General features: G+C 53.9%; 1 protein-coding gene across 1 annotated transcript in view; it reads right to left on the bottom strand.

Annotated features, from left to right (window-relative positions):
- Positions 1-2783: 2783 nt before the first annotated feature.
- ATOH8 (atonal bHLH transcription factor 8) overlaps positions 2784-24905 on the bottom strand; it is a 34226-nt gene continuing 12104 nt past the window's right edge. Inside the window, exon 3 of the mRNA XM_036874070.1 lies at positions 2784-3829. Coding sequence (XP_036729965.1) covers positions 3824-3829 — 6 coding nt within the window. The 3' untranslated portion in view covers positions 2784-3823. The remainder of the gene's footprint in view (positions 3830-24905) is intronic.

The following is a 24905-nucleotide window of genomic DNA, read 5'->3' on the forward strand; positions in this document are numbered from 1 at the left end:
CTCCCTACACAGTCCCTGCTCACGGCTCTGCTACCCAGTTCCCAGCCCCTGAGACCTGCCGGCTCCTGCCTCTCACTGGCTTGGAAGGAAGGGGAGATGCGTGGGAGGGATCAGGAAGAGAAATAGGACAGCACAGGACAAGGTGAGGTGGAGGGGGGCGGGGGAAGGAAGAGGTCCAGGACAGCGTGGTGGGCCATGGGGACGGGAGGAAGGACAGTGTGGGGAGACAGAATCCACCGGGGCCCTGGCCACGCTGTGAGACCAAAAAGGGGCCCAGGGACGCGTGGAAGGCCCTGCCCAGAATTTACACCTCTCTTCTGGCATTGTCCGAGGCCGGAACCAGGAAGCAGCGGGCAGCCCGTATGCATGGAGTTTTTGAAGAGTCTTGGAGGGCTCAGCCTTGAGCTGGGGAGATCTCCGACTCGCAGAGCCATTCTTTGTGGGTTTGTCCTTTGGAGAGCAGGAAGCAAGCATGCTGCAGGAACCAGGCATGCACCAGAGGTGCAGACACGTGTGTACACACGTGGCCTCCAACAGGGACACCCTCCCTCTGTGGCTGGTGGCTGATGAGCCATCCCCGGCATGTGGAGCCAGGACCCAGAGCAAACAACGGAGCAAGAGGGTGTGTGCGCAAACAAATCTGCCGGGGCCCTGTGACCACACCCTCGGCTGGACCGGGACAGGCGCTGTCAAGGCCCCATGAGGGTGGCTCTTCATAACTTTTATTTTGGTGAGGGCCTTCTTGCACGGTTGTTTACACAAACTGTTGAGAAGGCTGCCGATGAAATCTGAATCCATGTGAAATGGATTTCCCTTCTCTGGGAATGTACGCAGTGGGTATCTGGGTGTGCATATGCACACAAGAAGGAGTGTGTGTGTGTACGTGTGTGTGCACAAGAACCCAAGCTGCTGTATTGGGAGAGAAGCTGGAAAAGGAAAGAAAAGCATGGACTTTCAATCACTCATATACACACATACCTGTGTGCGTACATTCAGTGGTCGTCTGATGGTATCACAATTATTAGCTTGTCTATTTGTATACACACACACACACACACGTATCCCTGTACATTTTTGGCACAGCCTGTATCCCGTATCAGTGTTTCTAAATCACTTTTTTGTCAGAGATCTCAGCCCACTTCAACCGGTAGCTCTCAACCTTGCCTGCACATTGGAATCACTTGGGGAGCTTTTAAAAATCCCAAATGCCCAGACCACACTCCAGACCAATATAGCAGAATTTCTAGAGATGGAACTTTGGTATTAATACTTTATGTCAGTATTTAAAAATCTCCTCAGGTGATTCCAATGTCTTTCGAGGGCTGAATACTTCTCTGCGTAGAAAGTCCTTCTTCCTTTCCTCTGCTCAGAAAACTTCTATTCATCCTTCATGACCCAACTCACATAGCTCCTTTCTAGGAAGGCCCTTCATGATACCTCCCCAGGGAGAGTTACCTTTTTCTTTCCCGAAACTCCCAACAACACCTTAGTTATCCAACTGTATCACAGTTATTTGCTTGTCTATCTGTCCGTCCCATCTTCTGTTCAGAACTCTGAGCTCCGTGAAGACACTGCGTGGGATCCATCTCTCTATTCCTGATACCCAGCTTAGAGTCTGCTATGCGGCTGGTGATCAATAGATGCTTCAGAATGGAAGGGAAGTACGTAATGAAGGCCATGAGTAGGAGAGGGGTGGGGAGTAGAGACCATTATTGTTTCTGGGTAGAAAGGCCACGGGTCTGCTCCCTTGTCAGCAGGATGGGGGTATCTCCCCCAAACCGTTAGTAACAGGGTCCTTTTATGTCAACAAGTTTGCTGCAGGTTGGTCCACATTTCCTGCTTCCCTAGGAAATGCCACCAGTGTTACTCAGAGGCTCAGAGGGACACCAGAGTGAGTCTGTCATCTGTGCCTAGAGGCCTGGGGTGACGGACCACCTCCCCCTGCCCCACTCCAAGCCCACTCTGTCTGGCCTGTTTCCAGGGCACTGTTGCTCTGAGGAGCTCCATGAACAGCCTGTGGCCCCTGCTTCTGCCCCAGATCCAGGACCAGCCCGCATAGCTCGGTCCTTGGGCAGAGCCATGTCTGGGAAACACTGGTGCAAGAGGAGGTGCAGACGCTGCAGCCCCAGCCCAGGAGCCCGGGAGTAGACAAGAGAGGGCGACCCTGGGCGGAACCATGGGACAGGTGTGTATTCTGCAAGGGCACAGCCTCCTTCCCTCATCACCCCCCCTCTCCTTGGGCAGCCCTGCCCCTCCTACACAGCCCTCTGCCCTGACAGTACTTTCCTAGTTCTTCTCTTATTAACCCTCCCCCATCCCCACTGAGCCATTATTGCCCCATCTTAGGCCAAGGCCACACAAAGACTTCGGGCAGGAGCTGGCCTATGGGGCTGGAGAGGCGCTAAGCGCACAGGCAGTGGAGTGAGGCCGCCCTGATGTGAGAACTGTTTCTGTCACTGACTGGCCCTGTCTCCTCCCCACCTCAGGTTCCTCATCTGTACAATGGGATTAAAAATTCAGTCCCCACCTTATAAACTCACAGTATGGAGTAAATGAGGCACAAAGCCGAGAACGCTCCTCACATGTTCCTGACCTGGCCTCCTGGTCACTAGTCCAGACCAAGGCCATGGCGAGGGCCCCACCCCCTTACACACACACACACACACACACACACACACTGCTCACTTCCTGAAGGGTTCTCAACCTCTCCCTCCCCCCACAACCCTCTCCAGCTGACCGGCCAAAGGCCTGGTCACCCACAGAGTCCATCAACACAAGCAAGTGTTTTCTTTACATGTTGGGGCTTTTACTTCAATTTGAAGCAGATGGTTGAGCACAGATGTGAACAGCTTTGGCCCTGTGAGCACAAGGAAGGAACAGGCCTTGACTTTGAACATGCCCGCCTCCCCACATACTGGCCCATTACCCTGGTCCCTTCCTCCCCTCTGCCCCCCTGCACAACCATCACAGACCGCCGGCCCCCGGCCAGGGCGCCATCTTGTGTGCCCAGTCAGGAGGGCGGGCCCCCGGCAAGGAGTGGCTGGCTGGACCGGCTGGGGGTCACCCTGGGGCAGGTCCCTGGGGTGAGGCATGGGTGGTCGGTACTGCCCCCCACCCCGCCACTCACTTCTCATGATGCTTAGGGCCCAAGAAGGAGCCTGGGCCCAGGGAACATGGGAAAATCGGGGTCAGAGGCCTGGGCAGCCAGCGGGAAGGAGAGGGGGCCCGGGATCTCAGATCTCACTCCCCCACAGGCACCCCCAGCCTCCCTATCACAGCCCCCAGAAGGCTTATCTGCGTCCAGCCAGCTCGGGGCCCAGCTGTAGAAAGGGAGTTCCGGGTCAGAGGGTCAAGCGCTTCCAACAGTCACCAAACGTCCATCCTTTCCACGAGTTCCTAGTGGAACTGCTGACTCGTTCTTTGGCGTGAGATGGGACCCGGGCAACAGGAGGAGCAAACATCACAAAGCAACAGTGTGGCTTTTCACTATGGGGTCTTCTCACCCCATCTTGTTCAGTGTCTCTGTCGAATCTTTGGCAATGAATTTCTGCAGCCAGACGGTGGGCCTCAGGCCCGGGCAAGGGGAAGGCTTTGCTCTCCCCGTCCCACCAGGCAGAGAGCAAAGTGCAAAGTCACTATGGAGTGGTTGGCGGGGGGAGGGCGAGAGGGGGGCAGGCAAGCTCCTGTCCTGAGAGGTGGTGGTCTGAGCATCCGGTGGCAACTTAGAGAGGACGACAAGGCTGGACTTGGCGAGCTCACCTTCTCCTCAAGCTTGACTGGAAAGAGGGCCCACAGCAGCGTCCTTGGACAAGCCCATGGCCGGTCACTCCTGAAAGAAACAACCAATGGGAGGAGAGGGATAAATTAGGAGGTTGGGATTAACATATACACACTACTATATCTAAAATAGATAATCAACAAGGACCTACTGTAGAGCACCAGGAACTCTACTCAATACTCTGTCATAACCTATATGGGAAAAGAATCTGAAAAAGAATAGATATCTCTATATATCTGTATATAAAACTGAATCACGTTGCTGTACACCTGAAACTAACACAACATTGTAAATCAAATATACTCCAATATAAAAAAATTAACTAAAAAAATAAAGAAACAGCAGCTAAGACCCGGCACAGCCAAATAAATAAATAAATAAATGTTTTTAAAAAATAAAAATAAAGAAACAAACAAAAAATAAAATAAAATAGGTAAGCTAAAAGGATATATTGTATAGCACAGGGATTATAGCCAATATTTTATAATAACTTTAAATGGAATATAATCTATAAAAATTTTGAGCCCCTATATTATATACCTGAAACTAATATAATATTGTAAATCAACGATACCTCAATAAACTAGCAAACAAGCAAAAAGAAGGGCTTCCCCGGTGGCGCAGTGGTTACGGATCCGCCTGCCAATGCAGAGGACACGGGTTCGAGCCCTGGTCCCGGAAGATCCCACATGCTGCGGAGCAGCTAAGCCCGTGCGCCACAACTACTGAAGCCCATGTGCCTAGAGCCCGTGCCCCACAACAAGAGAAGCCACCGCAATGAGAACCCACAACGAGAAGCCACCGCAATGAGAAGCCCGCGCACTGCAACGAAGAGTAGCCCCTGCTCGCCACAGCTAAAGCCCATGCGCAGCAACAAAGACCCAACGCAGCCAAAAATAAAAATTAAATAAATAAAAATTTTTTTAAAAGCCAAAAGACAAACAAACAAAAAACAACCAATGGTCAGAAGTAGCCCCTACTGGTCCTGACTCCAGAAGGCCGACCTGTACCAGGTGCCGGCACCCAAGGCACCTCCGCTTACTCAATCCTCGCAGCTGCCCGGGGAGGGACTCGGGAGGGACTCGTATGGCCCAGGCAGGGACTGAATCTTGAAAGGCTCGGTAAGGGATGGAGCCAGCAGCTGGACCCAGGACTGGCTGCCGCCAGAGCCCACACTGTCCCCTTACTCCCCACCCCTACCTTGCTGCATTTCAGAGCCACTGCTGATTTTGTTGGTTTGGGGGATGGGCGGGGTTGTAGAGGAAGCTCAGGGACCCCTGGTCCTGATACCACAATCCCCCAGGTCACACCTCTGAGGGATATCAGAGTCAGCCCTGTCCCCCACGGGAATGGCATCCTTACCTCCTTCTCCCTACACCAGGGGTCCCCAACCCCCGGGACCCCTGTACCGGTCTGCGGCCTGTTAGGAACCGGGCTGCACAGCAGGAGGTGAGCGGCAAGCGAGGGAAGCTTCATCTGCCGCTCCCCATCGCTCACAGCACCTCCTGAACCATCCCCTCTCCCATGGTCCGTGGAAAAACTGTCTTCCACGAAACCGGGCCCTGGTGCCCAAAAGGTTGGGGACCGCTGCCCTACATCCTTCAGACAAGACACTATACCAGCAGCCAAGAGACTGACTCTAGGTGCAGCCCATCCCCCCGCCAGCTGGGCCTCAGTGTTCCCATCTATAAAACGACAGTGTCTTCATCTATAAGAGGTCAGTGTCCTCAGCTGTAGTAGAAATGAAGTCTGACCTGGGAATTCTAACACAGAAAACAGATGACCATGGTTCTAGTCTATTTGGATCGGGAGAGTACAGGGGACACAGAGAGAGGGGAGCCCAGAGTCTACAGTATTCCTTCCAACGTGGAGCCTGGGATGGCGGTGAGAACCCAGGTGCTATGGGGCAAACTGGAAAACTCCTAGGTTAGACCGTCTTTCAGTTCCTTGCAGTCCTGACCTTCGGAAACTTCACTCTGGCAGCCGAACTTGGTGTTGCTCGTGAGCAAACTGACCAGAGGGCTTGATTTGCTACAGGAAGGGACAGGAGATGCGAAAAGGTCCTGGGGCTGCCGGGGCTTTAGCTTTGGGGGAGGTCAGAGCTGGTGGGGAGGCTCTTCAGGGGTTCCCAGTGCACCCAGAACACGCAGGAGAAAAACAGCCGTCCGTTACCTGGGCACAGCACACCCCTAATAACGCAGTTCCAAATCCCTCTCTCCTGTTTCCTGCAACAACCCTGAACAAACAGCTAAGCACTTATTTTTGAAGCAAAACATCTGTCAGGCACCTCTGACATGCCAGGGAGCTCCTCACATCCCCAGCTCAGAGGTAAGTGCTACGAGCTGGCAGCAGCACGACTTGAATCCAGATCGGCAGTGTTTATTCTACCACACAGAGCCCGCTCCTGCTGAAAGGGAGGCTCGGGAAGCCGGCCGGAGCCAAACCACGGGGCTGGAGGGGCTGCGAACCACAGGCCCTGGTGAGCCTCAGGCCTGGGCGGTGCTGGGCAGGCAGCCAAGGTGCGAGGCCGGGGCAAGGCTGGAAGTGGGGTCCAGGGAGGGCGAGGGAGCCCAGCCAGGAGGAGGGAGTGTCCTCCAGCTAATAGAGGCTAAGAAGGGGAAAAGGAAAAGTGAGAGGAGGGAGCATCTTGATGTGGTGAATCCAGGCTCACATTCTCCGAGCCCATGGTGCGTGGCTGGCCCCAGCAGGAATCTGCTTTTTGTTACCGAGTCTGAGGAGGAGGATTAAGAAGCGGAAAGGAAACCCGTGGGGATGGCACTGGGTCTGTGGTCCACGGGGTGATTTACAGCCGCGTCATCCCGGCGCTGGCTGCCTGGGCGGGCCCTGCCGAGGACTGGCCCGGAGTTCCTCCCTTGTTCAGTCTGCCTGCGGTCGGGGAAGGCACGGAAGGCTGGGGCAGCTGAAGCCATCCCACTGGCTGCCCTGTAAAGGCGGCCGCCTGGCCGGGCCCAGCCCCAAGCCCTCAGTCGGCTCTCAGACTCCACTGAAGCCATGGCTACCGCCCAAGAGCAAGGGAGACAGGGGTTTCTCTCGCCAAGGCCTGACCTTCAATTCTCAACCCCACCCTTTCCCTAACGTCTACACGGGACCTGCATTCCCACCACCCACCTTGGTCCAGGAATCCCAGCACATGCATCATCTGTCCAAGGAAGCCTTATGTCAACTGGAGCGTGGTGGGAAGAACACTGGGAGGCCTTAGGTGCCACGACCCTTTTTGCAATTAACCAACTGTGTGACCTTGGGGAACTGACTCTCCCTCTCTGTGCTTTAATTCCTTCACCTGTACGGCAAGTACACGTACATGGATTAGCACCCCCCAAAGGGTGCTCTTCAGAATACTAGCCAGGTGAGGTATATCCCATGAGTTTGGGAAACATCACAGACCTTGGCCCTACCTTGGAAAGTCACTGTGCATATGAACATATTAAAGTCTCTGAAAAGTCTTACAGTAAAGAAATTCATGTGGCTTTACTTACCCAGTGTTTTCCCAACCCATTTGATTGTGTGACTGCAACTGCATTGTGAGGAGTAGAAACTCACTCTACTCTTCCCGTTACTTAAGGCTACACAAGGGCCTTTCAGAGCGGCCGGGGGAAAGTCTCAGGAAAGCTTGTGAACCTCAGTAGGGGCAATCTATGGCCCTTCCCTCCAGGTGCCTGCCAACAACATCACTCAGCCACTTCCAGGCTCTGCTTCTTTCACGCCTGTCTGCCCAGTGGCCCAATCTCTCAGCATCCCAACCCCAAACGCCCAGTGAAGGCAGTCAGTGGGTCCAGCCTGAGTCAGATTTCTTCCCCTAGACCAATCTGGTGTGGCTGAGAGACAGGAGACAAGCCTACCTATGCCACCCCTCCAGGAGAGGTGGGGTATGTGTGTGTGTGTGTGCACGCGTGCGTGTATGTAGGTGTAGGTGTGGACGTGTGTGTGTGCACGCACACATGCAAGCACAACTGCAAATACAGGGAAGAGGGCTGGACATACTCCCCGCTGTGACAACCACACCACAGACCCCCTTCTCATGTAACTCCTGGCAACATCCTGCTTGGGTCCATGTGAGAAGCACAGCTTGCGTCCCCTCTGGCTCTGGCCTTTTGTGGGTGGTGTTCCCACTGCGGCCAAGGCTCTGATTATGGCTGGGTAAGGCTCTCACCGTCCTGAGGAGCCCCCTGCAGCGTGGCCCCTCCACACATCTGTGTTAAAAGATGCCCTTTAAACACAGGTCGTGCTGCTCACTAATATAAACTTTGAAAATGACTAGACAAGATGCCTCCCAGGTCCCTTTCAGCAGGTCTGACGTGCTGGGTCCGATTGAAGTGATTTGGTCAGGGTGACAAAGTGTCTGGGTTTATAACATTCAGAAATCATCTTTTTTTTTTTTTTTTTGCCACAGCATGGCATTCAGGATCTTAGTTCCCCAACCAGGGATCAAACCGTGCCCTCGGCAGTGAAAGTGCAGAGTCCTAACCACTGGACCGCCAAGGAATTCCCAGAAATCATCTTTTTATCTGCTCACTCATTTGTGGTCAGAATGTCAGGTCCACAATGGCAGGGACATGGTCGTTTTGTTCGCTGCTGTAGCCCCAGAGCCTAGAACAGTCTGGACACACAGTAGCATCTCAATAAATATTTGTTATTTATTGGACATGTGAATAAATATTTCCAGTTACCAGGCATTTTACTTACTGTAGCATTTAAGTGCCACCAGATATGCTGCCTACTTCAAATGTAACACTGAGCATTTTTGTAACTGTGCCTATGCTTTAGGGCAACTTTTGGTAATTGTTGTGAACCCAGGAACATTGTTGTATCTTTCTGCTTTTGTTCACTTCCAGTTTTTAAATTTCTAATTATACCTCCTCTGCTTACTAAGTTTGTCCCTGGCTTTAAGTGGATTGGTTTCCTCTCCTCATCACTTCTGTGTGCTGCAGGGTAATTTTATCACTTCGGGGGCATTTAAAAAAACGATTATTTCTGCCTATAAGTTATTTTACCTTTAAAGTTCATTTTCAGTCACTTCACCTATTTAACCATTTTTGACTGTTTTCAAATCATACATCTTTCTGTATTTAAGCAATTTGTATACAGCCTTCTAGGTGCAGAAAAAGATGTCAAATGGGATTGAAATCCTGAGTTTTTTGTTTTTTATGGTTTGTCCTAAAAGGATAAGTCGGATTGCAATGTTACTTTAAAACTAAAATATGAAAGACAAGCAGGGAGGGCATGGGAGAAGTATTTTTCAAGACCCACACTATCAGGCATTATTTTACCTTTCACTTTTACGTACACCAATATATGGGCTAGAAAGGGTTTGGTTCTAAATGCTGACCACTAGGGTTCATCTTGGCCCCACAGTCAGTGGGACTCTGGGGCCCTGGGCAGGCTGGTTGATCTATCAAAGCCTCAGTTTACTCATCTTTAAAATGAGCACAGGGGAGGGATAAACTGTGAGATCGGGATTGACATGTACACCTATTATATGTAAAATAGGTAACTAATAAGGACCTACTGTACAGCACAGGGAACTCTACTCAATCCTCTGTAATGACCTATATGGGAAAAGAATCTGAAAAAAAGTGGATATATGTATATGTATAACTGATTCACTTTTCTGTACGCCTGAAACTAACACAACATTGCAAATCAACTATACTCCAGTAAAAATTAAAAAAATAAAATGAGCACAGTAATAGTGTCCACTTTCTAGCTCAGTTGCAAAGAATCAATGGGACAAGAGAGCCACACTCCCAGCAAGGCCTGGTACACAGTGTAAGCACCAGCTCCCATTCCTGCAAAGAGCTGGGTCCTTGGTGTGATTCACTGGTGTTTGAAAACATAAAATGGCATCATAGGCTGAAAAGTCTCAAAAGAAGTAACCAGAAATAGTCATATGGAACCAACTGTCATCTTGACCAATCTGCTTTAGACAAATTCTTTCTCAAAAATAAGCACAACTTTTAAATTACTTAAGTCACATCCATGACGAATGAATAACCAAAGTGTGGTATATTCATACAATGGAATATTATCCAGCCATAAAAAGGAATGAAGTACTGACACATGACAGAACCTGGATGAACCTTGAAAACAGTATGCTAGGTGAAAGGAGACAGACACAAAAGCCCACGTATTACATGATTCCATTCACATGAAATGTCCAGAACAGGGAAATCCATAGATTAGTGGTTGCCTAGGGCTGGGAGGGAGAAGGAGACTGCTAAAGCATATGGGGTTTCTTTGGGGGCTGATGAAAATGCTCTAAAATTGGCTGTGGTGATGGCCACATTTTAGTGAAAAAACTAAAAAAATCATTGAACTGTACACTTTAAATGGGTAAACTATAATCTCAATAAAAATGTTAAAGTTTTTGGGACTTCCCTGGTGGCGCAGTGGTTAAGAATCCGCCTGCCAACGCAGGGGACAGGGGTTCAAGCCCTGGTCCGGGAAGATCCCACATGCTGTGGAGCAACTAAGCTCGTGCGCCACAACTACTGAGGCTGTGTGCCACAACTACTGAAGCCCGCGTACCTAGAGCCCGTGCTCCGCAACAAGAGAAGCCACCACAATGAGAAGCCCGTGCACTGCAACGATAAATAGCCCCAGCTCGCCGCAACTAGAGAAAGCCCATGCACAGCAACGAAGACCCAACGCAGCCAAAAATAAATAAATAAATATTTATAATAAAAAAAACTGTTAAAATTTTTGTAAATGCGTAAGTAGTATATGTTAATTATAGAAAAGTTAGAAAACACAGAAGAGTGAACAGAGAAAACCATTTAAATCACCTCCATCTCCCCACCGAGAGAAACCATGATAGTGCTGGGTGATTGCTGTTCCACATACTTTTCCTTTTTTTTTTTTTTCCTAGTTGATATACAATGCTGTGTTTGTTTCAAGTGTACAGCAAAGTGATTCTGTTATATATATACATATATATATATATATGTACATATATATATATATTCTTTTTAGATTCTTTTCAATTATAGGTTATTACAAGACATTGAATATAGTTCCCTGTGCTATACAGTAGGTCCTCGCTGTTTATCTCTTTTATATATAGTAGTGAGTATCTGTTAATTCCAAACTCCTAATTTATCCCTTCCCACCCTTTTCCCCTTCGGTAACCATAAGTTTGTTTTCTACGCCTTTGAGTCTGTTTTTGTTGTGTAAATAAATTCGTTTGCATCATTTTTAAGATTCTACCGATAAGTGACAGCATATGGTATTTGTCTTTCTCTGTCTGACTTGCTTCACTTAGTATGATCATCTCTAGGTCCATCCATCCACATGCTTTTCCTATGCGTAGGCAGACCTATGTTGGATTTCATGGGAGTGAAATCAGCTTGTGCAAACTGCACGGCAAGCTGGTGTTTGTGTTTTCTCCAACACTCCAGCCCATACATCTTGGCATCTGGCAGATCTGCTTCCACATCTCCAAGGGCCAGGCTCTGCTGAGGTTATTCTGGGCACAAGCATAGGCCTGGGCTTCTGGCCTCCAAACTTCCCAGGCAACTGGAAGCAGGTATGGACCAACCCACCCCAGCGCCTCCCGCCTCGCCTGGCCTGGGCGCCACGGGCGACAGGCAGGAAATTTATGAGCAGTTGGAGCTGGCTGCTCTTTGCTGAGGGCGGGAACATGGTGTGAATCAACGACCACACTGTGTCCAGGCTGGGAGGGCTCTCAAGGTGCCGGGACCCAAGAGTTGCGAAGTTATAGCCAGAGCCCCTTGTGAGCCAGGGGAATCCGCCTGGGGACCATGAACTGGGGGAAAAATTCATTTAGTCATCAAAGATTTATTGAGTTCCTCCTGTCAGCTCCGTGACAGGCATCGGGATTGGAGGCCCTGACCTGCAGCAGCTTACAGTCTAACCCCAGGGCAAAGCAGAAACCACCAAAATGCTATCCTGGTAAACGCTGTCGAGTCACCTCTTCCCCCTGCCCCCCCCGTTGTGTCCCTCCAGGCCACTCATCAGAGAAGCGAATACGATTGCCAGGGGGCTCCCGGCTACAGGGTGCAGATAGCTGCCTGTGATGCTAGGACGACGTCCTGCCCTGCCGGCCCAGGTCAGGAGCAACGGTGGGTCCAGCAGTCTAAACCGCTCGCTGACTGAGGCCAACATTTATGTTCAAACCTCAGGGTCAGTCAAGGACATACAGAAGAACTTTCCTAGCGGTAGGAAACAACCACTGAGTAACCCTGGGGACCCCTCCTGTGCTAAGATGCTGGAGCTGGGACCCAGGCACCCGGGCCAGCACTGAGAGAGCCCCGTTCAGCCCCGGGCGCCCCCTCTGTTCCAGTACAACCTTGCTCAGAGTTACTTCCGCCCACGGGAACGGAGGCTCCAGGAGGGCAGGGTTCTGCCGGCTGTGTCCCCAGTCCAGGACAACGGGGGCTCCGGTCCAGCTGCCTGCCCCGAGACCCACCTCACTGCAGTCTGGGGAAATGCGTTTCCCCTCCGAAGCCTCCAAGCACTTCATACCGACTCCTGTATCCCTCTGTGCTCGAGTCATGGTTGATGCAACTGCCATCGCCCACTTGCTCAGCCCACACAGCTCCACCACGAGCTCCCGAGAGAGGGGGCCAGGTCGTCCTCGGCTCCCTGTCCTCCCAGGCCTGGGGACAGAAGTCGGTGAATCGGCTGAGGGCGGCCTCGTCCGGAGCCCAACACACTCCTTTGCATGTGCGGTTGTACAGTCCTTAGGAGGTGTTGTCGCCGCTTCCATTTTGCAGATGGGGAAATGGAGGCCCCAGGTCACGCACTGGGATGCAGCAGAGCAAGGCAGACCCCTCAGCCCCTAAAGGATTCAGCTTCTTCACTGGCAATCGGGACTAGACAGTCCTCAAGCCATCCCCCCAGCTGCCACCTTTCTTGGTTCTAAGAAAATCTCAGCCTTCATCCCCTGGGGCCTAAGGGAAGGTGGGAGGCCCGGTGCTCGTAGAGCCAGGCCAGAGCTCAGAGGGAGAACCCGCGCCTGCAGGGGACAGGCAGGGAGACCCCAGGCGCCGCTGCGCCGACCCTTCTCGGGCTGCAGGCTGACAATCTCTGCTTCTCTCTCCGTGCTCCCGCCGCATCTCTCTGTGCCAGCTCTCTCTTGGTCTCCCCTCTGCTTCTCTCTCCACGTCTGTCAGCCTATCTGCCTTTCTGGGTCCCCACCTCACCCCCCGCACAGTACAGGGCACAACAAGGGCCGAGCTGGCCTGGGTGAGGCCTGAGGCCCAGCTGCTGCAGCTTCCCATCTGCTCCCCATCCTGTGAGGTTGTCCAGCCAATTCCACTTCGCTGCACGCTACCCTTCCAGACCCCAGAAGCTCAAGGAGCTCCTGCCCTTGCGCCATAGCCAGAGAAGGCACCCAGGCTGGAGGGCAGCAGACAGCTGGGCAGACAGGTGGCCCAGCCAGGTGAGGAAGGCCCTGCTCCCTGGAAGCGTCCCTCGGGCCCTGACTCATGACCCTCACACACGCTCCCCCCCCCCCGCCAACACTACATGTATACACACACCCCCAACCACAGTGTCGGGGGTCCCTGGGGCCCCCATCATGCTTCTGCATATCTCCGTGCCTCCCCTCTCCCCAATCCTTTTTGTTAATTTAATTTATTTTGGCTGCATCGGGTCTTAGTTGTGGCATGCAGGATCTTCGCTGCGGCATTCGGGATCTTTAGTGCAGCACGCGGGAACTTCAGCTGCAGCATGCGAACTCTTAGTTGTGGCACGTGGGATCTAGTTCCCTGACCAGGGATCGAACCTAGGCCCCCTGCATTGGGAGCGCGGAGCCTTAGCCACTGGACCACCAGGGAAGTCCCTCCCCTCCCCCCCAATCCTTATAGCAAAGCGACAGCAAGAGTGATGGGGCACCAACCAGACAAGCCAATTCATGCTAAAGTGCTAGCCCACAAGCCTTTGCAAAGCCCACAGCATGTCTTCAGGAGACCCCCAGTAAGAGTCTAGCTGTGGATATTTCAGGATCAGTGGGGGCAATAATGGGGTGGCTGGGAGAGGCCACGAGGCCCCTGGACAGCCCAAATAACCAAATGATTTCTGAAAAAAACAGTGTGCAAACCCCTCCTCTGGCCCCTCCCATTGTCCCTAAGCCCCTCATAGCTAGATTCTGGAGCTCCCGTGGGATTCAGGAAAGGGTAGGACATCTCTGATCAGGGCTCTTTACTCACCACCACCCTGACCGTCAGTGACACCACGAAAGTACTGGGAAGAGAAACGGATCTTTCACCCACACACACACTTAAGTGCACGTACATACACTCCCTGACGCACAAGCACCCTCACTGATGCAGTGCAGCGCAGTGGTTAAATGTACCGGCTATGGCATCAGACAGCCTCTGTTTGAATCCTGACTTCCCCGTTCCACCAGCCGTGTGACTTTGAGCAGTTACTTAACCTCTCTGTGCCTCGGTTTCTCCACCTATAAAATGGTAATAATAGTAGTCTACCATCTGAGGTTGAAGAGAGGATTAACGATCACGAAGGCTGCGAAGCCAAGCACGCAGGGTTAGGCAGCCACGTGTCACTACACACACGTGTGTATGTGGGTGTGTGTGTGTGTGTGTCTCCCCCCATTTGCATGTCAGCTCGTCAAGGCAGGAACTGTGTCTCCCCATCAGGTGGCCAGGGCCCCACTGGGGACACGGCAGAGAGGCGCTAGCTGCCCATGAGATAGATAGTGTGGAAGACAGCTAGAAACACCTCACTTGCTCGGGCTTTCACGCTTCCATTCATTCGGCAAACATGTACTGAGTGTTCAGACCGTGCCGGGCTCCATTCGGAGCATGGGGGGCCCCCCCGCAGTGAGCAAAACAGACAAGGACCCCGACCCGCCCAGCGCTGCCCCCGCAGGAGAACAAGCCCCTGAGCAGGAGCGAGTTTCCCTAGAGAAAGGAAGCCGTGTGTTTTCTGTGCCCAAACAGCTTGGACAGGTCCCAGTTCCCAATAATTGATGCACTTCCCTGCATTCTCCGTCAGACGCTACTGGATGTACTTCAGCTTCCTCTTGACAACTCAAGGTCAAGCCCGGGAACGTCAGTCTACAGAAGACTCCCCAGGTCCTTGAGGCTTCTGGGGCCCTTTAGCCCGACACTAAATGGCTCCAAGCCTCTTGGCTCCTCTGAGCCCCTGGTGTTGCTCTTTTTGTTCTCTGCTCCTTCCCACGCCATCAGGCCACTGGCTGCGATTCTGGGGGCTGTCACTGCACCTGCTCCAGGAGCTGGCCTCCTGGTTGCTTCTGCTCAGCTGCTCCGACCTGAGCCTCCCGGGAGTCAGGCTTGTAAGAACTGTGCGCAGAGCTAAGCACAGTGGGCTCCGAGGAAGGTCCCGCAGGGCTCTCCCGTGAGCTTTCCTGCCTGGCCTTTGTGTCGTTTAGCCTGAGTTCCAAAGGGTGGGGCCTTTGTTTTGTTCTCCAAAGTGACCCAGCACCTAAAACAATGCCTGGCACATAGTAAACACTCAGAACTGTTTATTCTTAAATAAATGTACTGCGTCCTTCAAGCTTAATTCATCTTCTTCTGCTCCTGTTGAATAAATGAAGCACCACTGCGTGGTTACGTGGAGGGGGTGGGTGGCCAAAGTGGATCCTGACCCCTGGGGGAGAGGGGAAGTTCTGAAACCCTTGAAGGCCTCCGGGCACCTCCCCAGTGCCAGACACTCAGTCCACCATGTGGGAGGCCCTCCATCTGATCCTGGCAGACAGTGCCTACAGATGCCCCAACAAACCTGTGCACACACACACACACACACACACACACACACACACACACACAGGGCAGAAGGGCAGACTCGGTGTCTGCTGCCTGGCAACAGAGTCAAGCCCACCCAGTCTAAGCCCCTGGGTGGGGAGGGGACACTCAAGGTCCCTCTGCCCACCTTCCAGATGGACAGCATTGCCCTCCAGGAGCCCCAGTGACTGCGTAGTGCACCCAGTTGACGTGGCCCTTTCATGGCCATCATTTCCTTGAACCCTCCTCACCCATGGACATTTCTATCCATGTCTCATGAGGAAAGCGAAGCTTGGAGAAGGCAAGCGCCCGAGCTGACAGAGCTCATGAGTGGCTGGGCTGAGACAGACCCGCGTCACTGCTAGACCCCCTCACCTTGGGAGAACAGAGGGCAGTGATGGTCTAGATTCAGGAGCGCTTGTTTCACGGGGCTGGATGAGCCTAGGTCCTGCCCGGCCCCACCCAGCTGTGTGGCACTGAGTGACTTCACCCCCCTGGGTCCCAGCCTCCTCACCCAGCTCCCATGGTTAGTGATGTGGATCTCAGGAGGTCACTGCAAAACTCAAGAGGACAAGAGGCATGAGAAGCCTCTGCAAACTGAAAAGCACTGTGCAGAGGGACCAGGTCACCAGTGGCCTGGCCTAGTCACCTGGGTTCTCTGAACCTCAGTGTTGTCAACTGAAAACAGGGCTGCTGGCCCTCACTTTGCGGGGCTGGGGGGAGGAGTAGGCAAGCTCGCAGAGATGGGGTTCTGACACTGTGGTTGAGGTTATGACATTGGTCAGCCCCGTTGGGAAGAAAACCACTCTGTCAAAAATCAGGGTCGGGGCTTCCCTGGTGGCACAGTGGTTGAGAATCTGCCTGCTAATGCAGGGGACACGGGTTCGAGTCCTGGTCTGGGAAGATCCCACATGCCGTGGAGCAACTAGGCCCGTGAGCCACAACTACTGAGCCTGCGCGTCTGGAGCCTGTGCTCTGCAACAAGAGAGGCCCACGCACGGCGATGAAGAGTGGCCCCCGCTTGCCGCAGCTAGAGGAAGCCCTCGCACAGAAACAAAGATCCAATACAGCCAAATAAATAAATAAATAAATAAATAAATAAAAATTAAAAAAAAAAAATCAGGGTCAACTTTCCAGGGATGAGCCACGTGGCTGTTTACCCTGCTGTCCTCCCAGATGAGAGGCCCCAATGTCCTCCTCAGTTTCAGGGACAGCACCCCTTCTTTCAGGGCAGGTAGGGGATGTCTGGACAGGACTGACTGAACTGGTGAGGAGAAACGCTCTTCCTGGAGAGGCCCTGCCCTGCCTTGGATGTAGTGTGTGGATGAAGTGCTCAGTGCTGTGGCAGCCACTGTGCAGTCATGAGGTAAAGACCAAGAAAGAAGCCCAAAGCCTTAGCATCACCAGAGCCTTGGAGCCAGGCAACAGTCTCCTCACGTCACCTTTCCTACCTGTAAGAAACAGGAGCCCTGTTAGTTTAAGCTGCTGCTAGAGGGGTTTCTGTGATCTGAAATGCAAAGCTTTCTGCGCTGATTCAAGGCAACAAGAGCCCAAACTCCCCTAACAGGAGCCTGGGGGAGCCCAGGGGCACTTCTCTGTCTGTGTCCTAAAGCCCCTAGTTCACTCTTCCCTAGAGTCTTTGCCTTCAGCTCAGGAATATTCAGCCCCAGTGTGTGTGGATTTTCGTGGAAGGAATGCTGTGCATTATTTGGCAGCTTCCTCTGTGCCAGGAGCTGCGACACAAAGATGAAAGGGCTGACAGTCTAGCTAGAGAGGTGTACTAAACACACATTGTGTGACATAATGTAATGTAGTATAGAGTTTTAATATCACATAATTTATCAGGTAACATATCACCTAAAAATATAATATAATGACATAAAATGAGCTCTAAAATATCACATAATAGAGTATCACATACTAATGTCTTTACTTCATACTGTATCATAGGATGCTCTCCTGAATTAGACTCTACACACCCCTATGGTAAGGGCAGGGAAGTGGCCATGCTATGGGGCCCTGAGGTGGAGGCTGGGGTAGGGGTCAGGGAGGGCTTCCAGGAGGAGCTAAGCCTTCCAGAATGAGCAGGACTTAGCCAGACAGACAGGGTAGAAGGGCATTCCAGGCAGAAGGGACGGCATGAGCACAGAGGCCAAAAATAGCCCCTCCGGGCGAGGAGTTCCGCGTTGCTGGAGTGTAAATTGGGACACCGGGAGTGACCGGCGGGAGCCAGGTCACTGAGAGGGAGGCACAGGTGTCCTGTAAGGGAGTCTGGCCTCTACCCTTGGCCTGTGGAGAGCCCCTGAGGGGTCCTGAGCCGGGGAGTGAGGCAGTCAGACCTGGCTTTCAGCAGAGCTGCTGGGAGCGGCTCAGGTGGGTATGAACTGAGCCAGGGAGCAGCTGGGCAGCAGGGCCAGGCCCCAGGTGGCCGTGAAGTCTGGGCAGAGAACTAAGCACCTTGAAGGCAGGTGCCTTCGCCCTCTAGAAACATTTATACTAGGAGGTCAAGAAGGCAGGGATTTATAGTTTCCCCTAGAACCAGCCTCCGGTCTGCAGGGGCAGGTAGAAAAAGGACGACCAGGGCCTGCTGGCGCCCCCTGTGCCAGGCGATCCACTGTGCCAGGGGCAGGGGCTCCAGGCTGGGCCGTGGGCAGGACAGGCCTGGTCACTCCAGTGGGAGGGCAGCCCCGCCCTCCCTCCTCCTCCCACTGCTCCTCTGGAAGCCCCAGGGCTGGAAAGCAAGTTCTGGTCACTGGTCGGACCCCACATCATCACCAGGGGCCTGTGGCCAGCGGCCACTCCTCCTTCCCTAGGCCCTCCTCACCTTTGGCTCCACGGGGACCAACTTCCCAGGCAGGAGACACAGGAGGGAGGACAGAGTTCACAAAACAGTTTCACATCCTTTGTGCCACTGACCCCTGGATAGGTGGGCAGTCAGGCTGGCATCTCCCGGATACGACACTTGAGCAAGGCCACCCAGCTACGCAGCCCCCTGGGCAGAGCCTAGACCAGCCTCAGAGTCCAGACTAGGTAGCTGCCCACCAAGGCCTTAGCAGGGAGGGGGGGATCTCGGCCCATGCCCAGCCCTTCAGACGGGGAGATTAATAGCCCTGAAATTGTGATAAACTTATATATATTTTGTCCTGCCAGAGCTGCCACCTCTCCAACCGAAACTGGGAAGAGAGGAGAAAGGAGTGAAGTACGGGGCCTGAGTAGAGCGCAGATGAAACGCCCTCCAAAGCCCGAGCCTCAGCTTGTGAGGACCGGCCACCCGTAGCGATGTGGACGACAGGCTTTTTCCACTGCTGGGGTGAGGGGCAGCCGAGCTTCTGGGTCTCATGGGACAGTGTTGGGGCAGGCAGTGAAAAAGGGGTGCCGGAACTGAGAAAGGAAAGGGGAAGCCCCCAGTCCCCTGCCCCTGCCCCGTGACCCACCCCCCCATGAGGTCGCGTCCATCTGACACTTGGGAGGTGTCCCTCTCCCCACCTCCACCTGGCAGCCCTGGGCCTGACTCTCAGCTCCCCCTCAGAGGTCCAGGGGGGTGGCCTGGACCTTGCCCTCCCCTCCCCACCCCTGCCAATGCTGGCCTCCCAGCTGCCAGCCCTGCCCCAGCACACCCCAAGGGCCCCACTCAGGCCACCCGGTGACTTCTCCCAGGAGGTGCCCAGATTCCAGGCAGACATCTCCCAGAAGTTTCTGGCGGTGGCGGCGGTTCTTAAAAAAGGCTTCCTGTCATACTGCAATCAGCTGAGGCGCCAAGCGCTGAGCGTTTCATTAATGCCACTGCTCTTCCAGAGCGGCTCCGTGCTGCCTTCTGATGAGTTGATGGCGGTCTCTGAACTCTCTCTGCCCCCGACCCTTCCCCGGGTTGACGACTTTCTGCTGCCTTGCCCACACTGTGCCCTCCCGGGCACCTTCTTTCTGCCCTGTCTCCTCCAGCCCGGGGTTTTATGAAAACAGTCACTTCTAACCATCTCCCATTTTAAGAGCTTTGCGAAGAAAAAAACAGTTCGGCAGCGTCCAGGATACCTAATTAGGTGGCCTTCAGGCACCTTAGAGGAGGAAGAAAAGTCACAACTGGTGCAAGAAGGGGAAGAAACACCATTAAAAGAAAACAAGGGGAAACCAAATAAAGAGCAGAGATAAAGAGTCGAGAGAAAACAGCGGCGCCTGAGAAACACGGATTCCAGCCGCCAACTTTTACGGCGTCCAGCCCTGTTATTCATAAGCGAGCTTCCTCTCTCACAAAGGACCTTTTGCACGGTTTTCCCTGCTGCCTCCAAACCAGCTGCTTGTGCTGTTGTATCCTGAGTGATGATGAGGCTCTGAAAGGGTTTTTTGGGAACAGATGGCCAGGGGAGAGCTGGGGAATGTGCCAGCAGAGCGCTGGGCGGGCTGCCAGGGCCTGCGGTGACTGAGTGCTTGGGCTTCCAGCTCGCGTGCTTTCCCTGCCCTCTGCCCTCCGTGGCGCCAGCAGGCCTTCCCAGCGAGCGCTCGGAACATCTGGAGTCTGGGGCTGCCAGGAGGGGGGGGCCGCGGCGGCCGGGCGGGGGACCCTCTGTTCCAGCGGAGCTCCCAGGGCCTCGCCACCAGGCCCGCCTTGTGGAACAGCTAATCAAAACCACAGCGCCCGAATGGGAACCAGGCGCGCTCCCAGCTGCAGCCAGAGGCCGCCAGGGCGACTTAACCCGGTGTCAGGCCTCGCTGGCGGCGGCACTGGGGGCGGGGGGTTGCTGACACCCCCCACACACACACCGGCCCGGCCCACCCCTTGCCACCCCCAGCGGGCTGTTGGCTCCCCGCGGCTAAATGTAGCCTGCAAGCGCCGCAGCCCGGGTGCTTACATAAGAGCTCCTGCTCCTGACAAGGCCCTGCACCCGCATTTGCTGGGGGTCCCCGGGCGCAGGCCACCCTGCTGGGCGGTATGTGAGCTTCAGGGCCCGGGCGCAGCTGAAGAGCTCGGAGTTTAGAACCAAAGAGACACGTGCTCAAAGCAGCTCCACCACTTCCTCGCTGCATGGCCTTGGGCAAGTTACTGCCCTTCTCTTGGCCTCAGTTTCCCCTCCGTGCAATGGGGAAGTGGTGCTAACTTGTGGGGTTAGCATAAAGGGTAGAGATAAAGTATGGGAGGTGCTCGGCACGCAATGGGCGCTCCCCACTCGGTCAGCGCGATTGTTGGTGAGAGTCTGTTTATTAGCATTATTACCATGTACAACCACACGTTATGCATGTTCTTTGGTATGGATCCGTGAACTTTGAAAGCCCAGGGATTTCTGGGCTGCTAGGTGCTCGCCCCCCTTTAAGGATGCAGGGCCAGGGGGTTTGCCCTGAATGCTGGACAAACAGGAGTCCCCCAATCAGAACTATCTGCCCTTATCTGCCTTTTGTCTGGTCATTCATCCATTCCAGGCACTGCCCTTTCCTGAGATGATCCTTCCTGGGATTCCATATGAAGTTGTTACCTCGTGGCTGTAAATTCATGAGATTTCCCTTCTGGCACTGAGAAAAGGCCAGCCCTTTCTCATACTGGATCTCCTTTAATCCTTCCAGCAAGGTGGCAAGGAAGGTTTACAAGCTCACACTTTACACACGAGAGAACGGGGGATCAGAGAAGTTAGGTAACACACCCAAGGTCACATGGGTAGGAAGTACCAGTGCCATGATTCAAACCCAGGTCTCCAGCGCCAAAGCCTACACTTCCCCTACCTCATGGTCTTGCCAAGGGTCTCCCTGTTGTATGTGCCTTAAAGTTAAATGACAGCACCAGAGAGAATTGAAAGGAATTGTAGGGTTCTCTCAACTCAACACCCACCTATAGCATCCTGGACCACCGAGCCTCTGAAGGGGTTTCCAGCGGGGCACCCTGGCTCAAAGAGGTGCCCTGGAGGTTAGAGCATCAGAGGGGACTTTTCACGTCTCTGACTTTCTGAGCATGAGAGGTTGGTTCTTTCTCACTGTCCGAGACCCCAAGTTTTCATTCATACACAGCGTGGTGGGGAGAAGGGTGGGGTCTGGGAGTGCGTGTCAGGAGGGGAGAGGAGGAGGAGGTGAAGACAGTGTGAAAGGAGAGGGGAAAGCAGCGCCCCAGTCTCTCCCCCACCTCGGGACCACCCGGGGAACAGCAGAGGGCCAGGTTCTGCGTTCCAAGGAAGCCAGCTCCAAGCTAACCTGGGGGGCTCCCCAGCCCACGACCCCTCCATCCCAGTCCCTGCCAGCCGTGTGGACTAACGGTGTCAACTGTGAGAGGAGAAACCACAGCTGAGAGAACACTCCGTGTTAGAACAAACAGCTGGCGACAAACGTCTATGTAATTGGAATGCCAGAAAAAATAAATTGCATCCATTTTTATGACGAGAAGGGAATTTGATGGTGGTTTCCCACCCACCCCCCCTTCTTTCCCAGCATAGACGGACTCCATGGGCTTTGAAAGCACATGGTATTTAACTCAGTAACATGGCTTGGAGGATGTGGAAACAGGACCTCCTCTCACCACCCTATTTCCATGCGGGGGGCGGGACAGGGAAGTGGTAGGAGCCCCGGGCACCTCTCCTACTGGCCAGTTCCTCGGGCCTCTGAGCCTCAGATTCATGGTTCCTGGGACAACGTCAGGATCCACCTTGAAGGGGTGGCGGGAGGAGTCAACGGGGTGATATGTCAGAAGTACTAAGCACCCAGCACCACGCCTGGCGTGGGATCCGGGCTCTAAGAACGTCAGGTAGTATCAGTATTCTCCGGGTGCACTGCACTGGGGTCCCAACAGTCTCTGTGAGCAACTTTCAGATCTGTGTGAAATGCCCGTGATGGGCAGAGGGGAAGGGAGAGTAAACGCCTTTTGTCATTTAGACAGAAAAAGGAGCTGAGGTGACCTCAGTTCGGAAAGTCTGACCAGAAGGGGCCTTAGAAGTCACTTCTGGGGTCAACTCACCTTACAGAAGTGGGAGACCAAAGCCCCAATGGGGGTGACTGTGTACGTGGCAGGTGGGGACAGAGACAGGACAGTGTCCCTCAATGGGGACTCTGGGGATGCAGGAGACCCTGCCCACGAGGGTCTGGATCCAGCCAGAGCAGGTGCTGGAGACTCTGCCTCACATACTCTGGGCCTCCGGAACAGACCACATAAAGAGCAGGTGCCACCAGGTCCTGTCCGAGGCCTGGTTTCAGCCACCCAGACAGAACCCTCTCGGCTCCCACTGACCCCCCCAACCCAAAACCAATGTGCCACCTCAGCTGGCCCCCAGCACCAAAAATACAGAAGTCTGCACCCAAGATGTTCTTTCCAACAGGAGTCCGGCTACCCTCGAACCTGCCATCACCACGAAAAGCCTCCCCTATCCAGAAAGCAGCAGGAAGAGAGAAGACGCGGTCGAGCTACGCCAGCCTCAGTGCCTCCTCTGGCACTGGACCACCCACAGGGTGAGGAACAGCCTCTGGCCTTGCAGAGCCAGCCTTCCCTGCCCAGCTGGCACACACGGCTACAGTCACAGCCCCGGGGTCACCAATCGGTGCCCAGGCGTCTGGTAGGGCCCTCAGCTCAGCGCACCATAATGGACTTATCCCTCCCCCCCCCCCCCCCCGGGCAACCCGCGGCCTGTGAGAAACCTGGGGGCAGGAACTTACTGGCCATTTATCACCAGGGCTTAAGCTATGCCATCAGTGTTAGTAGCTGCTGCTGCCGTTATTATTATTATTATTATTATTCACTGGAAGGCAGTGCCCTAGATTGTGGGAAATCGGTCCTCTCCTATCCCACAGGTCCGGCAATGCCCACCCTGCCCAGGTGTGGAACAGTTCTGCTGCTTTTCCTTCTCCTCCTCAGAAGCTCCCAGGAGTTGCTGCTTTAAAAACAGGAGCTGCGGAAACATGGCCCAGAGCCAGGTGCTTAATGTGCATTATCTCCGGCTGCAGCCGGAGCTCGAGCTGAGATCTGCAGAGCCCTTCCACTCCTCCCACCTGTCTCTCTGCTTGGCAGCCTCCGACGGGCCTCTCTGCACGACCAGGGCTTCCAAACGGACCCTGGACCCTCAAAGTCACTTCCTGTGAGGCCCAGATATAGAGCACTCACCCGTCAAGGGACATGGGTCCCCACCCCCAGCAAGGAAGGGCTGAGATGGGCAAAAGGATGTGCCTGGGGCCTAGAGGGTAAGTAAAGATCACTTTAAATCGCATTCTTAACACAGGTCTGGAGGGACAAGGCAGCTCATCAGGGGACACTGAGTACAATCTGTCAAGGAGGCGTTCTGGAAAAGGGTCGCCCAGCCTCTGGGGCACATGAACTGTGAGAGAGCCACGCTCTCTGGGACAGCTCAGATCGCCCTCAGTGGCACTGGTGGTGATCATTTATGGAGGACTTCCTTTCAGCTGGTCACTTACGTCAGCATATTTTCTAGTGTCTTCCTTTCTTTATCCTTCATGAGAATGTAAGCCTGACTCACTCCCATCCCCAAACCCTCAGGCTGCCCTGAATGGCTGCAGGGGAGGGGCAACAGGGGCTTGATTTGAGCCTCACATCCACCTGCCCTGTCTACAGGGACTAGGGAGGGTCAAGCCCGCCCCATCGCAAATACCCATCACAGTGCCCATGTGCTCAGGATGGGATTGCCCAACACGGAACTCACTGCCAGTGCTCGATAAACACTGAATGAATGAATGTATGAACAAATGAAGGAATGCGTCTCCAGGGACACCAGCTCCCTTGGTTCTGGTTAACAAAATGGTGGCCTATCCCAGGCACTCAGGGCCACTGGGTGGGTCACTGAAGACCATCCCTGAGGGCACCCTGAAACTCACCTACCTGCATGGGGACAGATGCAGGAAGGCACACACGCCAGGAGTGGGGGGGTGCTGTGATCTGCCAATCACCTACCAGGGCAGTTACAGGGCCCAAAAGGCCTCAGATGTCCCAGCAGCTCCTAGACCCTGTCCCATCCCTCCCTCTAAGTCCTCTGGGCAATGGTGGTTGTCCAGGCATGGTCCTCGGGGGGTGGTAGCCTCAGGATAGCCCGCTCGGCAGGAGGGGCTACAGGATGCAAGGGGCCCCTTGCCCTTCGGAGGTGGGGCAGGACCTCTGCTTGTAGAGTCAGACTAGAAAGGGCCTTGGAAATCTCTGCTGTTTCCACCATCCCCGTTTATTGAGGAGAAAACTGAGGCAAGAAGAGGTTAAGAAATGGGTCCAAAATGATACAGCTAGTAGGTGGTGAGCCAGGCCTTGAACTCAGGGCTGTTTGATGCTCTGACCCACAATCTAACACCTCAGTCTCCCAATCTGGACAATGGGGAGGCTGGACCAGATGGTCTCTAAGGTGTCTTAGATTTGATGTGATTTCAGGGGAAGCCAAAAGCTCGTCTCTGCTGGGCTTCGTCACCCCACCACCCCCCTTCTT

Source organism: Balaenoptera musculus, chromosome 13 (genome assembly GCF_009873245.2).
Source record: "Balaenoptera musculus isolate JJ_BM4_2016_0621 chromosome 13, mBalMus1.pri.v3, whole genome shotgun sequence".
NCBI lineage: Eukaryota > Metazoa > Chordata > Mammalia > Artiodactyla > Balaenopteridae > Balaenoptera > Balaenoptera musculus.